At 58.2% G+C, this 15,284-nt stretch overlaps 1 protein-coding gene across 1 annotated transcript in view; it reads right to left on the reverse strand.

Annotated features, from left to right (window-relative positions):
- Positions 1–15,284, reverse strand: part of KIF1A (kinesin family member 1A) — a 31,196-nt gene that overhangs the window by 9,433 nt on the left and 6,479 nt on the right. Inside the window, exons 3-25 of the mRNA XM_057387752.1 lie at positions 11,516–11,592; positions 11,237–11,416; positions 10,711–10,776; positions 10,415–10,593; positions 9,948–10,059; positions 9,550–9,627; positions 9,169–9,234; positions 8,786–8,803; positions 8,392–8,467; positions 8,210–8,288; positions 7,804–7,946; positions 5,822–5,955; positions 5,297–5,376; positions 4,745–4,820; positions 2,714–2,793; positions 2,374–2,477; positions 1,705–1,788; positions 1,422–1,602; positions 1,268–1,340; positions 933–1,026; positions 674–822; positions 341–519; positions 117–254 (exon numbers count right to left, since the gene is read on the reverse strand). Of these exons, the coding sequence (XP_057243735.1) occupies positions 117–254; positions 341–519; positions 674–822; positions 933–1,026; positions 1,268–1,340; positions 1,422–1,602; positions 1,705–1,788; positions 2,374–2,477; positions 2,714–2,793; positions 4,745–4,820; positions 5,297–5,376; positions 5,822–5,955; positions 7,804–7,946; positions 8,210–8,288; positions 8,392–8,467; positions 8,786–8,803; positions 9,169–9,234; positions 9,550–9,627; positions 9,948–10,059; positions 10,415–10,593; positions 10,711–10,776; positions 11,237–11,416; positions 11,516–11,592 (2,446 nt within the window). The remainder of the gene's footprint in view (positions 1–116; positions 255–340; positions 520–673; positions 823–932; positions 1,027–1,267; positions 1,341–1,421; positions 1,603–1,704; positions 1,789–2,373; positions 2,478–2,713; positions 2,794–4,744; positions 4,821–5,296; positions 5,377–5,821; positions 5,956–7,803; positions 7,947–8,209; positions 8,289–8,391; positions 8,468–8,785; positions 8,804–9,168; positions 9,235–9,549; positions 9,628–9,947; positions 10,060–10,414; positions 10,594–10,710; positions 10,777–11,236; positions 11,417–11,515; positions 11,593–15,284) is intronic.

Here is a 15,284-nt window from a genome sequence, read left to right on the forward strand (position 1 = left end):
GGATGGATGGATGGATGGATGGATGCCCTGCACATGGTGGGCAGCGCTGGCAGTGTGTCCTCCTGCTGGACCATCCGTGGGCGCCAGCCGTGCTTTCAAGGAGCCAAAGTGCTCACCTGCCGACCAGCCTGAACCAGGGAAAGCGGTCGTAGAAAGGATCTCCACCAGTCACCACATTGTCACAGTCCTCAATGACACTGGAAGGCACTTCTGCTGCTCGGTCRTACATCTCACGCATCAGGTCCAGGCGCTGCCTGCAGGGACAGGGGACGCCGACAGTGGCAGTGAGACACAGGGCTGCGGCACCCACACCGTCCCGGCACAGCCATCTCCCACCCACCTCAGCTTCTCCAGGGTCCAGTAATGGGTTGCCCCGTTCTTCTGGTCCTGCACCTCCACAGCCACAATGGTCCGGGGGAAYGGCCGCTTCTCCCGGTCCTTGGCAGCATCGGGAGGCAGCAGGTCGGGAGGGAGAGGCGAGTACAGCGTGTCCGTGAGGAGCACAAACTGGAACTGGACCTGGACAGGGGCACAGGGGGTGGTGAGAGATCTGGGAGGGCAGAGGGCTTCATAAGGTGTCTCTGGTGACCCCTCCTCAGTACTGCCTGTTCTCATGGCCTCTGCTGTGGGTGCTGCAGAGAGCCAGAAGGAGGTTAGCCACCCACCCACCCACCTTCTTTTTCAGCTCCACGCTGATGGCATTGGCTTCCTTGAGGAAGATGGCATTGCCCCAGAGCAGGTCACGGAGGGAGGTGAACTGGTACCACTTCCACTTCCTGAAGGCCCAGAGAGCGAGCTCGAATTCCCGCTCCGTCCACTGCACTGTGGGGACATGGAGGGACAGTCACCCCACGGCCAGGACATCAACACACGGTTCACTCTTCATGCTCCACACAGAGCATCAAAACCTCACGGTGGCTCCCAGCCCTCACCTTCATCCTCAGGTTCTTCCTCCTCCTCATTTGCCTCAGGGTAGTACCTGGAGTCCATCTGCTTCTGCAAAGCCTCCAGTTTGCTCTCGTAGTCCTGGGGGAAAGGGAAGAGAGGTGATGCTATGCACTGGTGTGACCTTCCTCCATGCTGCCCCATCRCACTCCTCCAGGAACACTCCCACCATTCTCCTCCCTCCCCTAGATCAGTGTTTGTGATAACCTCTCCAGGAACAGATCAGCCGTTGTTTTCAGAACACAGATCCACCCCACACTAACATCAGCCACAACTTCAGTCACGCCTGGGCAGCCTGAGGAGCCAYGTCCTGGCCACCTACCAGCCTCTGCTGCTCCAGAAGGTAATTGGCCTCTTCCCGCTCCTTCCGGTACTGGTCCTCCAGTTCCTGGAGCCTGAGTGGACATGGGGAAGGACATCATGACCAGCCTGGAAGTGGACACCCAAGTCCCCAGCACCTCAGGCCRTGCTCTCACCGCTGCTCCATCTCCTGTTTCATGTCGATGCCTTGCTTCTCCAGCAGCTCCCTCTGAGCAAAGGCCCAGTCCACGGGCTCGGCGGGGGTCTCAGCGCACGGGGTCCGCTCCCGCTCCTGCCGAGCCTGCTCGGGGTGGTTGAAGCGGAACACGTGGCTCTTGCCCATGATGATGCGGTTCCCTGCAGGGATGTGCATGGGGTTAATGCGGGACGAGTGCAGTCCCCTCCATGGGAGGGAGGAAGGGTTGGAGCAATTCTGGTGTGCCAGCCCCAAGGACCCACCTGAGCGCAGGATGCTGGGCTCCGTCACCTTTTTGCCGTTCACGTAGGTGTCAGCGCCTTCACAGGGCTCCAGGGTCACTATCACTGTGGAGATGAGAGAGGGGAGTGAGGGCAAGCTGGGAGCAGAGGGGTAAATCCTGCACCTCCTGCTCCGCTGCTCCAGTGGCCTCAGAAAGGGAGAGCCACCCCAGCCAGSRCCCCAACAACAGCACCAGACCTCAGGCAGCAAACAGCACTCWGCTGTTAATCACTCTGATGTTAATCAGAGCAGTCCCAAGGACTAAGAGCAGCTGGAGACTCCTGTGAGAGGAGACAGAGCCTCCAGAAGGCAACGCCATCCTCCCCAGGCTCATCCGCCACAGCCCCTTCCCACCCAGGTTCCTGCAGAATTTTGGGGTGTGGGCTCTGCTCCACATCTTGAGCGGGGGAATCACCCAGTCTGCTCAGCCACCCTGCCCTGAGCCCCTCCCTTTGCTCTGCTCCCACATGCCTGGTGCGAGCTCCCCTCYCAGCCATGAGGGGTGTAGCTCATCGGGCAGCACGGAGAGGCCACAGCCATGCAGTAAAGCCCCATTTGAGGAGGGCAGGACATTCAGCTGGGGGCAGGGGCTGAGGACATGCAGAGGGATGGGTCCCCAGGGCAGTGAAGCCCCCCCAGACAAGTGATACCTTCACCAGTTTTGGTGTCGCTGCGGAACAGGCAGTGCTCCTCTTTAATGAAGTGCCCGCTGAGAACGATGTCCTGCCTCTTCTCAGCATCTTCCCGGCCAACCCTGTGGGGGAAATCATTCTTAATCCTTCCCCAAAGCAGCCCCTCCTGAGTCTCCCCCCAGCCCCATCCTTGGAGATGACAGGAGCAACCCTGGGTGCACTGCAGGACCAACATCTCCAATGACATTCCCAAACAAGTACAGGTGGCCGTGGCACTTTGGGGACAGCGCCAGCCTGGGCAAAGTCAGCCACTGAGACATGGACAATGGTCCCACTGCTCCGTGGAGCAGACCCTCACCTCGTTATCCCATCCTTGATGTAGTAGAGAAGACACTCAGACATGAGCGGGTCCTCGTTCAGGTTGACCAGGTGCGGTGTCTGGGACAGACAAAGGAGGGGTCAGCCCCGAGTGCCCTGTCCAGCCAGGCACACAGGGATGTCCTGTAGGAAGAGGGGAGCTCAGCAGCACTGCAGGCTGCCCCTGCACAGGCTCCCCTGCCCTCTGCATCCTCAGGGCTGCACGTCCACACAGTTCCAGGGGATGCAGCGAGGCTGGTGTGAGATTGCCCTGCTTCCACGAGCGTCCCTGCTTTCCTCTTCCTCCCTACTCACCCTTCCTCTGGCCACCTGTGTAAATTCATGTTCCAAACAGGCCCAACACAGAACCAATTCCCATGGGGAATCCCTGRTATGGCTCAGGGTCTCCTGGGGCTGGATCCATCTCACCTGTGCTTGTGTTATGGAACCATGGGATGGTTTGGGTTGGAAGGGATATAAAAACGCATCTCCTTTGACTCCTCTGCTATGGGCAGGGACATCTTCCACTATCCCAGGTTCCTCCAAACCCCATCCAACCTGGCCTTGAACAATTCCAGGGATGGAGCAGCCGCAGCTTCTCTGGGCACCCTGTGCCAAGGCCTCACCCTCACAGGGAAGGATTTCTTCCCAATATTCCCATCCTAACCCTGCCCTCTGCCAGGACAAAAAGAAAGTAAAAGTGCCCGTTTTCCTCCACTGATTGTACATCAGATGAAGCACCCAAAAGAGCAGGTGCCAGAGTTTCAAATAAAAGCAGTGGAGACCTGAAGCCCTATCTGCTGGCTGAATTTCACTTTCTGGTCTTCTCCCTAACAGGTCCCTCCCATCCCTTTCTTCCACTGGGTCACAAACCACTTTATTCTTGATGAGAGGGCAATTTTTCCCGCAGCCATAGGCCTCTCTGGCCAGCTTAGCTGCTGGGATTACACCTTCAGGGAATAGGAGTATCAGTGGGAGAAATTCTGAGTTTCCCAGACAGAATAGTGACTGTGAGGAACACCAGATCAGCCTTGCTGAGACCCAGCATGCAGAGGGGTCCCCTCAGCAYGGCTGACAGCAGAGACTCACTCCAAACAGGGCAGCAGAGATGGAGTCAAGGGAAAGATGGGCTCTTCTCCAGGGTGGCTGGCAGAAGTTGGCTGTAACATTTAACCACTCACCCCCACTGGAGGCTCAGACTCTGTCACTTGCAGTTTTTGTCCTGATTTGCAAAGCTGGTGGTGATCTCTGCTGAGCTCCTGGAGCCATCACCACCCCAGCCATGGCACACAGCAGGGCACTAAAATGCAATGCCCATGACTAAACGAGGGCTGCACACTTTGAACACTAACTCTCCTCACCAGCCACTGGAGAAGTCAGAAGAGTTTCCACCTCCCAGACAGGCAAAGAGCAAGGAGGCACCGAGACCACCACAGCAATGCCCCACCTCCAAGACSAACCTGCTTTGGGGAATAAACCCCCACGCTTCCTACCCAAAGGTCTGGAGTCCTAACAGGCAGCGGCTGGGACAAGAAACAAAGACAACAGGGCACAAATTTATCCTGAAAGTCATGCTGGGTCTCATGAGGGGAAGGCTGCGAAGTCTTTATCACCACCTGAGCTGGGGACACACACGCTTGAGAGGTTTGGCCAAGCCAAATGCTACAAACAATAAAGAGATTAAATGTTTGCCCACCCACATTTCTTAGAGAGGACTTGCTGGACTTTTAAATATCTGAAAGTATGGATTTTTAAAAGCTAACACTGAAGTCCAAGAGAGCAATCATCACCAAATAGCCTTGTGAAGGGGGACAGCACCCCAGCAGTAGGGGCTGGACATCCATCTATGTGTTTCTACCCACGTTTGTACCCAGCAGGATCCCAGTACTGGGATCTCCCCCATGGGCTTCAGAGCCAAGAAAAGGCCAGTGAAGTATGTGGGGCTGGCCAGCTGTGACAGAGCAGATCAGAAGGGAGCTGCAAAAGGGGGTACAAACCAGTGCCCAGGAAGAAGAGAATGGGATGATCCTACCTTTTTAGGTGAAAAAACACCCAAGGTGCCTCCATCCTCCCTCATGGCCACCCCCATTTCAGCCAGCAACGCTTCCCTGAAGGAGCAAGGGAAAGAAGAGCCTGTCAAAACTTCACGCACCCCTGGGGTCAGCACCAGGATGGAAGCCCATGGTTTGTCTCATGGATTGCAATGCAGGTCTTGTTACAGCTCTCATCATAATTCAGGCAGGTTTTTCAGGGCAGCCCACCTCTATAACAGGCTGACATGGTGGCTACTGGGGTGCCCAGGAGGCAACCCAGCATCTGGCTGGACATTCAAATGTTTGGGGTTCTAGCAGAGTGCAGAGCACAGGAAATGCCCAAGGAATGCCATCCCATCCCATCCCATCCCATCCCATCCCATCCCATCCCATCCCATCCCATCCCATCCCATCCCATCCCATCCCATCCCATCCCATCCCATCCCATCCCATCCCATCCCATCCCATCCCATCCCATCCCATCCCATCCCATCCCATCCCATCCCATCCCATCCCATCCATCCCATCCCATCCCATCCCATCCCACCCACCTCTCCATCCGTATCGCTTCCGTCCGTCGCAGTTTCTCCTCCCATGTCTCGTTCAGCTCTGCAATGATCTTCTCAGTCTCCTGCCAAGTGTGGGTTGAACACGGGGTCAGTGCACCCACAGGCAGCCCACCTGACCCCCCTGCCCAGCCCCAGCATGTTCCAGTRAGTCGCTGCTCCCAGTTTCAGGCTTGTTTACACAGCCGCAGCAGCATTTCACCCACATTTTTCCATCAGTCCCATCCTCAAAGAGTGAAGCATAAAGACCAAGTTCTCCATTCCCTTGCTGCCAGTGTGCTGAGCCAGGAGCGCTCATCCCATGGCCGGAGCACCCACCCCAAGCTCACAGCACCCATCCCACAAGGCAGCACCAGGAAGACCCCACAACACCCAAACCCTCAGTTTGGGCAAGCTCTAAGTCTGTCCACTCTGCAAGTGCACATCTGAATATTGTGTCCCGTGAGGATCACCCTCCCTGGGCTCCCAGAAAACAGCACGGGAACACCCTGCAGGGCAGCAGCCTCTCACCTTGAGCCTCTCGATGGCCTCCTCGCTGCCAGGAGCGAACATGATGCGCTCGTGGAGGCTGGCAACCGAGGCAGCACGGCTGGACAGGGCAGAGAGGGAGGAAGAGGGGCTGATCCCGGCGATGGCGTTGGTCACTGTGGAGAGATTGTCATGGCGCTGACTCAGCTCTGCCCCTCTAGCATCATTATTGTTCTCAAAGTCGGACACATCTACGGGCGCGGGAGGAGGGATGGGATGGGCCGGGGAAAGACACACAGACAGGATGACAGAGAAAGACAGAGACAAGAAAAGCTGTTGGGAAAAAAAAAAGAGTGGCCGGTGCGTCGAGAAGAAAGCCAGGAGTTAACAGGAAAAGGCACAGGCAACAGCACAGCGGTGCAGACAGCAACGGGGCAGGGCAGGCACTCTGCTCCCCAGCCTGGGCAGCCCTCAGGGAACGGCTGTGGGGTGAAGCAGATGCTGGAGCAGCCTTCCTGGGCTACCAGGGACACTTGTGCAACACCAGGTGCTGCATCCATCAGGTCTGGGGTCAAACGTCCTCCCCAGATATGTGCCACTGCCTCTGCCATCCCACCCCTCTCATACAGCCTGGGCTGTTCCCCCTGCCCAGATGCCCCAGATCAGACAGATCTGGGAGCAGAGAATGAGAAGTGAAGGGGATGAGAGGGGGTGGCCCTCTGTCCTACAAAGGGATCAAGCAGACAGGGCAGGAGAGGTGGCAGGATTTCCTCACAGGATGTGCTCAAAGGAAGCCCATGGCTTGATGGAGCAGCACCTTGGCCAGGCAGCCAGAGAGTGRAGCCAGGACTAGAGGCAGGGGTGCTCGCCAGCTGGCATGTCACCCCAAGGATCAGCTGTGGTGGCTTAGGACCCAGGGACCGGAGATGCTCCTCCAGCCCTGAGCAGCTCTGGGTCTCAGGGCACTGTGCCAGAGGCGGGCAGGGCACAGGTCAGCMGGTGCAGGAATAGTCACCCATCTCCCTTAGCCCACATCCAGGGAAGCTGAGCCAGGAAGGGACAGCCAGGCCCCTGTCCCCTCAGCAGGCTCACCACAGCCTGACCCTGAGTGGTCATCCATGGGGAGAAGCCTCCCCTCCATCAGTAGAGCACCATTCCACCCCACCCCAGTGCCGTGCCAGGCTCCAGCCCCGTGAGACAGCACCAGCAGAAGCAGCAGCAGCAGCAGCAGTGACAGGAAACGCTGGGGAGCACGGAGGAGGAGGGCCCTGTGCGGGCTGAGCCCTTGGCATGGCCAGGGGGAGGACACTGGTCCCTTCAGCACTGTCCCCAGCCCAGGTGCTAGCCACAACAGTGCCACCATCCCCAGTGCCAGCTCCCTGAGGATGGCCAGCCATGACAGTGCCACCATCCCCAGTGCCAGCTCCCTGAGGATGGCCAGCCATGACAGTGCCACCATCCCCAGTGCCAGCTCCCTGCGGATGGCCAGCCACGACAGTGCCACCATCCCCTGTGCCAGCTGCCAGCCCATCAGCAGGGATGGCTGCAGGAGCTCTCGGCCACGCCGCACGGTGCCCCCGGGCACAGCCTGCGCCTCCCAAAAGCCGTGAAAGCGACAGAGAGTACCAGAGATGGGGAATACACACATTTGGATCCTCCCGCAGCAGGATGGGCTAAAGAGAAAGAGAGGGCGGGAGCGGGGGTAAGACACAGAGAACAGAACAGGGGGGATCATCTCAGTAGGATATCCGAGGGGAGCCCGTGGGCGGGTGCGGTCCCAGGAACACCTTCCTGGCACCTCTGCTGGGTGCTGGATGCTGAGGATGGCGGGTGGAAGGGAAGAAGGGAAGGTTTGCTGGGCAGAAAGCAGCTCCCCCTSCACCAGGAGGGTGTTGGGGCCCGTGACCATGCGTGCAGGGGCTCACCAGAGGCAGCGGGATGCTGCCATGGGGCCAGTGGCACAGGATGCGGGGTGGCTGTGGGGACATCAGCCCTGCATGGCACAGAGCAGCCATGGTACCTACTGTCAATGATGTCCCCSAGGCCCTGGGCGTAGAGCAGGTCCCGCAGCCGCGCCACCTCGTCCTTGAGCTCCCGGATGAGTTTGTTGTTGGGGTCCTCGTTGATGACAGCGTTGCAGCGGATCTGCTTGGCRCGGTCGGCGTACCTAGGGAACGGCATGGTCTGCAATGGCGGCGAGAATGGGGCAAAACCCGGCTGCTGGGCAAGGAGGGATGCTGCAGAGCCCCTCCAGAAGAGGATCCTTTGGAGGATCCCAGTGCCAGGACAATCCTCTGGCTGCCTGGGGCTGCAGGTTCCCTCCCCAGCACACCCCCAGCCAGGGACACCGCAGAGGTGAGGACAGCACGTGGCCTCAGACAGGGCCCTGCTCTTGCTCACTGCAGGGAGAAGGAGGGCTCGTCCTCCTACCTGAGGGTGCTGAGGGTCTCATCGTAGTTGATGTCAGCAGGACTGAGAGCAGCAACCATGGCGGTTCTGGAGTTGCCTCCTGCCCGGTGAGACACACCCATGAGGGACAGCTGGCCCCTGTGCCCCTGTCACACTGCCTGGCAGCTGTGCCCGTCACCAGCCCACACCCCCACTGTCCTCACCCAGGTTCTCCCGTAGCAGCCAGGTCAGCACCGAGTCTCGGTATGGGATGAAATCCGTCTTCTTCTTCTTTTTGTTCTGGGGAAGGAGAGCAAAAGGAAGGGCTGTCAAACTGTCTGCTCTCTTCAAAGAGAAGGTGACAGCTGGTCCCCATGGGGACTTGGAGGAGAATGGCTCTCCTGGCCACTGCAGCCTCAGACATCCTTATCAGTGAAATGCCCTGAGCTGGGGGGATTGTTTAAAGCTGGGTACCAAACCCCCAGAATAAGGAGGAGACTGAAGATTCTGYCAGCCCCAAGGACAAGAATGGCTCGAATCCAGGCACAGCTTTACTCCCAAACCACCCTGCAACCCACTCCCAGCATGCTAAAAACCCTTCCCCGCCTGGGCACCTACCTTGTTTGGCCCCGAATCCTGCAAAGGAAACAGAGAGACCGTTTAAGGGAGCTGCTTCTTCCYTTGGCACCCACTACAGACCCCTGACCCTCAAGCAGAGTGGCAGGCACAGGTCCCCATGCAGGTGGCACCCTCACCAGTCCAGCTTGTCCCAGCCGCAGAGACAGCTTGGGATGTGTCTGCCCCTCCCTCGGGGCTGGGATGCTCCATCCCTCAGAGCTGGGATGCTCTGTCCCTCGGGGCTGGGATGCTCTATCCCTCAGAGCTGGGATGCTCCATCCCTCGGGGCTGGGATGCTCCATCCCTCGGGGCTGAGCCCACCCCTGCTGGCCTGAGCCCATTTCCCCCCGGTGCTGCTCTTTGTCCATGCTGTGGCCACCTACCATTTCAGCCAGGGCGGAGATGACCTTCCCCAGAGTGGTCAAGGACTTGTTGATGTTTGCTCCTTCCTGGTTACAAGAGGAAAAGCTCAGATGCTCAGGCCCSGTTTCAGAGCCACATTAAAGCCCAGGAGAATGAGGAATACCCAGTATGGCATGGGCAAAGAGCCACTGGTCTTACTGGTGACCAGCACCTCCCAGCTGGCACTCAGGGACCCTGGTGACACTGGCACCAGGCAGCTTTCAAACACTGTGCTGTCAGGGATTTTGGCACGCAGTGAGCAAGGAGTCAGGCAAGGAAAGGAAATGTTCTGGCTGGGGCTGAGGGAGGAGGACTCGGTGTCCCCACTGGGAGAAGGGGACAGTCCTCAYGCCAGCTCTCACCTTTAGCCTCGTGCCCTTGGCGCCCGTGGAATCAGCGCGCTCGCTCCCGGCCAGGTCCACCAGGCTGATCTTGCTGACCTGCAGGCACAGGGGAGGCTGTCAGCCCTGTGGCCACAGCAAACCTTGCCCAGCATGAGCCCAAAGCCTCCTGCAGGATGGCAGCCCTCTGAATGTCACAGCAGGGCCATCCCTGCAGGATTGGGTCAGGAGYAGGGCTGATATCCCCGCAGGCAGGGCTGAAGGGCACCAGCTGCCCAATATCCTGAAGAGTCCCTTGAGCTGTTCTTCCATCAGCACATGCCTGGGACTCATCTCCCCYCTGCCCCAATCCTCCATCAGGCTGCAGCACCCCATCCCCAGTGCTGATGGAAGAACACACGAGTCCTCCCTGCCCTTACCTTCTCAGTGGTGATGTCTGTCTCAGCGTCGTGCCGCTTCTGCGTGAAGATGATGTTGAACACGGCGTGGGAGCGGCTGCTGGTCTCGTTCATGTTGGTSGCAGCCACTGTGCTGCAGGGAGAGTGGGACAGGGGGTGTGACACTCTGAGGGACACTGGAGCAGCTGGTGACAGGGCCAGGGCTCGTGCCAGGACAGGGTACATGGWGGGAAGGCAAGTCTGGAGGACAGCAGAGGGCTCAGGAGGAGATGTGCACAAGTTCAGGCTTTYCCCTGCTGTCTCCAGTGCATTTTGAAGGCAGGAAGAAGGTGAGGTGAGAGCAAGTGGGGGTACCCAGCACTCAGCCAGAAGGGGACTGTCACCTCCAGAGCAGCTGGAGGATTCCTGACCAAGTAAGGAATAAAGCAGGACCTTCAGGAAATGTCTGCCAGCCTTCCAAACCCTGTCCATCTCCTTCCCCAACTCACCGGGCTTTGTTTCCAGAGTCCATAAGGTCCTGGATGTCATTGTAGGAGGTCACAGCCAGCTTGGAAAGGTCCTCAACATACGGACCCATAAGGGGGTGCTCCCTCACCCGCAGGTTGCCCTTGTTCTTGGGGTTCAGGAGGTCCCTCACGCGCTCGCAGTAGATTTCCATGTAGCTCACCTAGAGCAGAGCAGAATGAGCCGCCCAGCACCCCCAAAGAGGGCTCTGCCCACTGGCACAACCCCTAGGGCAGGGTGGGAGGCTGAAGGGGCAGGCAGGCAGTGGGTGGGTGCCTACCTCCACGGAATAGGACATGTTGTCATTCGTYGTGTCGTTGATGCGGGAGAAGAGATCCTCGCACAGCTGCGGACACAAGAGCCAGGCTCAGCCCCCCCCAGCAGGGTGCTCCTGGGGCCACAGGCATTTCTACCTTTTCATGGTGAGTGCTGGGATGGCTCCTGGGGAGCTGGCAGAGCCCCCCAGAGCGGCTCCATGCCCTGCTGGGCCAGCATGGGCAGCTCTTGGCAAGCAGCTCAGCACCTGCACTGCTGCTGCTCACATACACTGGCCTTGTGTGGCCAGAGCACAGTCCAGCCAGTCCTGAAGAGCCTGAATGACCCTCCATGGCTCTCAGTCCATAGCAGAGCCATGCCAGCTCACTGTCACTGTCACTGTCACTGTCACTGTCACTGTCACTGTCACTGCCACTGCAAGCCATTACACCTTGGCAAAACCCCGCCCTGCTGCCCTCTTTCCCCCAGCTCTGCCTTTCCTTTGGGCACCCCTTTGAGCCCAGGGGTACAGGCAGCTCTGCCAGGCACACCTGTGGGATGATGCCTTGCTGGTCCTTCTCCTGCTTGCCCATCATGGTGTAGGATTTGCCAGCTCCTGTCTGCCCGTAGGCGAAGATGCAGACGTTGTAGCCCTCGAAGGCGTGCTGCAGCATCTCCTCGCCGATGTCRCGGTACACTTGCTTCTGGGATGCATAGTTGATGTCTGCAGGCTGCACGGAGGAGAGGGACATGGGCAAATGTGACAAGGACACCCCCCTGCCTCTCCCCAGCCCGGCCGTCCAGGCGGGCTCAGGCCTCCCCGTGCTCACCGTAGTGTGGGACCAGTAGGAATAGTCAAAGCTGAAGCTTTTTGGYGTCTCTTTGGGCTGCTTTGGGTTCAGGATAGCTGGGGACAAACAGATGGGAATGTGAGGTCACCAGCCACCCCTGGCACCCCTGCATCCTCCCCATGCTCCTCAGACACATGGGAGGGGTGAAGGGTGATGTGGGTCAGTCAAAAATGGTCCTGAAAGGTGGACTGGGACCCTTCCAGATCTGCAGGTGGGTCCAGAACCCYCAGACCCCAACAGTGAAAGCAGAGGGGGTGGGTACCGTAGACAGCCCTTCTGTATAATATCAAAGTATCTTTATATACATTAGAAATCAAATTGGTTCAAGATGGAAAAAATGCCAGCCCTTCTTCCCTTCACTGTTACTTTAAGATATCTTACATGTTCAYTARAAGACCCAGCAATTATTCATTGAATTGGCTAAATGATTSTTCCTTGTTAATGCATGCTAACACAGGTAGTCTGGTCCTTTTTTCTTCTTTCTTTTTTCCTTTTAAATGATTTTTTAACAGAAAAGGAAAGGGAAACAGGGAAAACCCTGTCCTTATTCTCCTTCTTTTACCATTTTCTCTACCTTTAAAYGTCAATACCTTTGCCAGTTGGAATGGAGCTCAAGGAATTTTCATACCTTGCTTTAGTCTGAGTTGCCATATTTTCTGCATTGGCAGCTTTATACAACTGAGAGGAYTGAGCAGAGCCCAGTGAACAGGGCAGAGCCCTGCCCAAACACCTTGCTGGGCACAGTGATGAGGACATGACTCCTTCCCTCGGAGGGAACCCAAGGCATCTGCCTGTGAGAGCCCAGCACTGGCACAGGAGGGTCATAGCCTGCTTTTCCCCATGGCTGGGGGACACTGGGGGACATGTCCAAAGCTCCCCTGCTGGCACCTGTGGGGTGGGGGCAGCTGAGACCCTGCCAGGGCTCCCTGAAAGCCCCTGCAGCCTCCCCAGGTGCCYAGCCCCAGCAGGATGATTAATGCCTCGTGTCACAGCACCAGCGGAAACAAGAGTCTGTCTGCTTTTGTCACCCCCTGATGAAAAGGACGTTGCTATGGAAATTGGAGACTGCATCACTGCTCTTCCCCATGCCGTGTTTTTTTTCCCTCCTCTAGAGCATTTATGATGTGCTTTTTTTCCGAAACAGCAGATGCATCAGAAGAAACCCAAAGCAGGGTAATCACGAGATTCAGGCACCAGCCRTGCTGGGTGACATTGAGGTGACCTTGCAGGCCTGTGCAGCACAGCTCCCGTGCCCGCTGCCCCAGCTGCTTCCTGGCACAACTGAGGATGAGGAATCACAGAATCATAGAATCACAGAGTCTCAGAATCACAGAGTCACAGAATCACAGGATCACAAAATCACAGAATCACAGGATCACCAGGGTTGGAAGAGACCTTCAAGATCTTCCAGTCCAACCCATGCCCAACACCTCAGCTAACCCACGGCACCAGCACCACATCCAATCTCTCTTGAAACACATCCAAGGATGGTGACTCCACCCCCTCCCTGGGCAGCCCATTCCACTGCTTTATCACTCTTTCTGTATAAAACTTTTTCCTATTGGCACAGTTTAAGACTGCCACAAGGAAGCCACAAGCCCTGAGCTTTCTCCACCCCAACCTTCTCTGCCCTGCAGCTGCAGYCAGCCAGGGCTTGAACCCTCTCCAGTTCCAGCTGGGGCCTTCCCGAGCAGCCCCAGGCACGGTGCAGCTCAGTGCYGTGGTGTCTGATGCCCAGATGTGCAGTGTCACACATATGGATGCTTTCTGCTCRGAATTCCTCCTCCATTCCCCCCATGGATAACCCCAGTACGGGTGCACCACTTGTGGCCTGAGAACAGCCCAGCCCCGCCTGCAAGGGCAGCGAGGCAGGGAGGGGAAGGGTGGGAAATGGGGTCAGGATCCAGCCCTGACCCCAAAACCACAGCRTGGAGCTSCTCAGAGGCTCCTTCCTGCCGACASAAGCCCAGGTCTGGCGCCACAGAGGGGCTGGCACGGGCTCCCTGCCCGCCTGCCCACTGCAGACAGCCTGACTCCAGAGCTCTGGACACCTGCTGCATTCCAGGCACACTGATTACCCAGAAAAAGGTCCGGGAAGTAACAACTGGCAATCCTGCAGCAGCAAACAGCGATGTGGAGGGCCCTGGAAGGGCAGTTTTTTGGTGGCAGCCCTTTCCTGGTCCCTGCCAATGCCTGCTTGTTGTGCTGTTGTGGAGAGAAGCAGGTGTAGACACTGTGCAAGGAGTGGGGTGGAGCATCCCTGATGGCTCCTGGTGTCCAGCCTGGCAGCCCCACCATGTCACCATGTCACCTGTGCTTGGCTCTGGTCTCTGCCCAGCAGGGCTGACCMTCTCCACAGCGACCAGGGGCAGAGATGAGCGGAGCAGCAGGCAGGATGGAGCTGCACAAGGCGGCTGTTCTGCATCCCAGTGCCAGCCCATGCTGGGCACGGGCAGAGGAGCGGCCGGGGATGGCACCAAGCAGCTCCAGGCGCCCCAGCTGCAGCTGCCCAGCTGGCATGGGACACCAGGGATTGGGACACAGGGGAGCAGGGAGCATCCCAAGAGCAGGCATCTCCTGTCCTGAGCCCAAACTCTCTCCCCTTGCCCCTGCCATTCCCAYTTTTTGCCTGCAGGCAGATGGATGGTGCTGGTGGAATTTTCCCTTTCCTCTGACCAGGCATACAGGGCTTTTGCAAAGCTGCTGCCAGCAATTCATGCTCTGGGCCAGTGGGATTCAAATGGCGAGGAGGGGTRTGGAGGTGAAGAAAAACACACAGACAAGGGGGCAGGAAGGAGGAAAACTTCTGGAGACCTCCCTCACCCTGCCCTGAAGAGCACAGGAATGGGCAGGCACTGGGCAGGATAAAGCCCAGAACCCACATCAGAGAAAATCATCACCAGATTTTAAAGCTCCAGATGAAGAATATTAATGGCCCTTGCTCACCGTCCTGGTGGGAGCTGTCAGGAGAGGGGCCAGGGGTGCCAGGGRKGGTGCCCAWMGAGTGCAGGACACCACAGGAACACRGCAGCAGTGCTGGCCAGAGTGGGGTGGCTGTGGTGGCTGGAATTTGCAGGCAAAGGGACAGCAGGGAAAGGCTGATCCCTTCCCACCCTGGGCCCCCTGCCCCCACAGGGTTCAATGCATCGGGCAGGACAAGAACCTGCCTCACCCCAGCACATGCAAAGGTCTCYGCAAATCACCCTGGCCAGGGGAAAACTTGCCCTCCCTCCCCTCAAACGTGTTTATCTTTGGCTTCTCYGCAGGGAGCCGGGGGGATTGAGACAGTCCTGCTCTGCTGGCMTCCTCCTGCCTCCACCAACCACAGAATCAGGCTGCTGAGCCCCCCACACCTGCTCCCCAGCCCCCTGGCCAAGAGGATTAGCCAGTGGTTTGTCCATTCATGGGGAAAATCCTCGCTGTCAGCAAAGGGCTCCTGCCTGYGCAGGGCTGGGGGCACAGCCGGGGTGAGCAGGGGGAGCAGGGGCAGACAGCTCTGAGCAAACGTGGCCATGGAAGGGTGGGGGATGCCTGAGGCTCCTGACCAGGCCTGGGGCCATCAGAACCACAACTGGGGACTCTACCCCRCCTGCTCCCTGGCCCTGGGCAGGTGGGAAGCTCCTGCATGGCCAGGAGGGGGGAAGCTCTGCACCCCGGGCAGATGGAGAATCCCTGTCCAGCCACAAAGGGAGAACCCCCACAGGATCCAGAGCCCAGCAGATGCTGCCCCACAGACCTCCCATCCCTG

Source organism: Malurus melanocephalus, unplaced genomic scaffold, assembly GCF_030028575.1.
Source record: "Malurus melanocephalus ecotype Western Australia unplaced genomic scaffold, MMel_1.1 scaffold_1341, whole genome shotgun sequence".
In the NCBI taxonomy this organism is placed as follows: Eukaryota; Metazoa; Chordata; class Aves; order Passeriformes; family Maluridae; genus Malurus; species Malurus melanocephalus.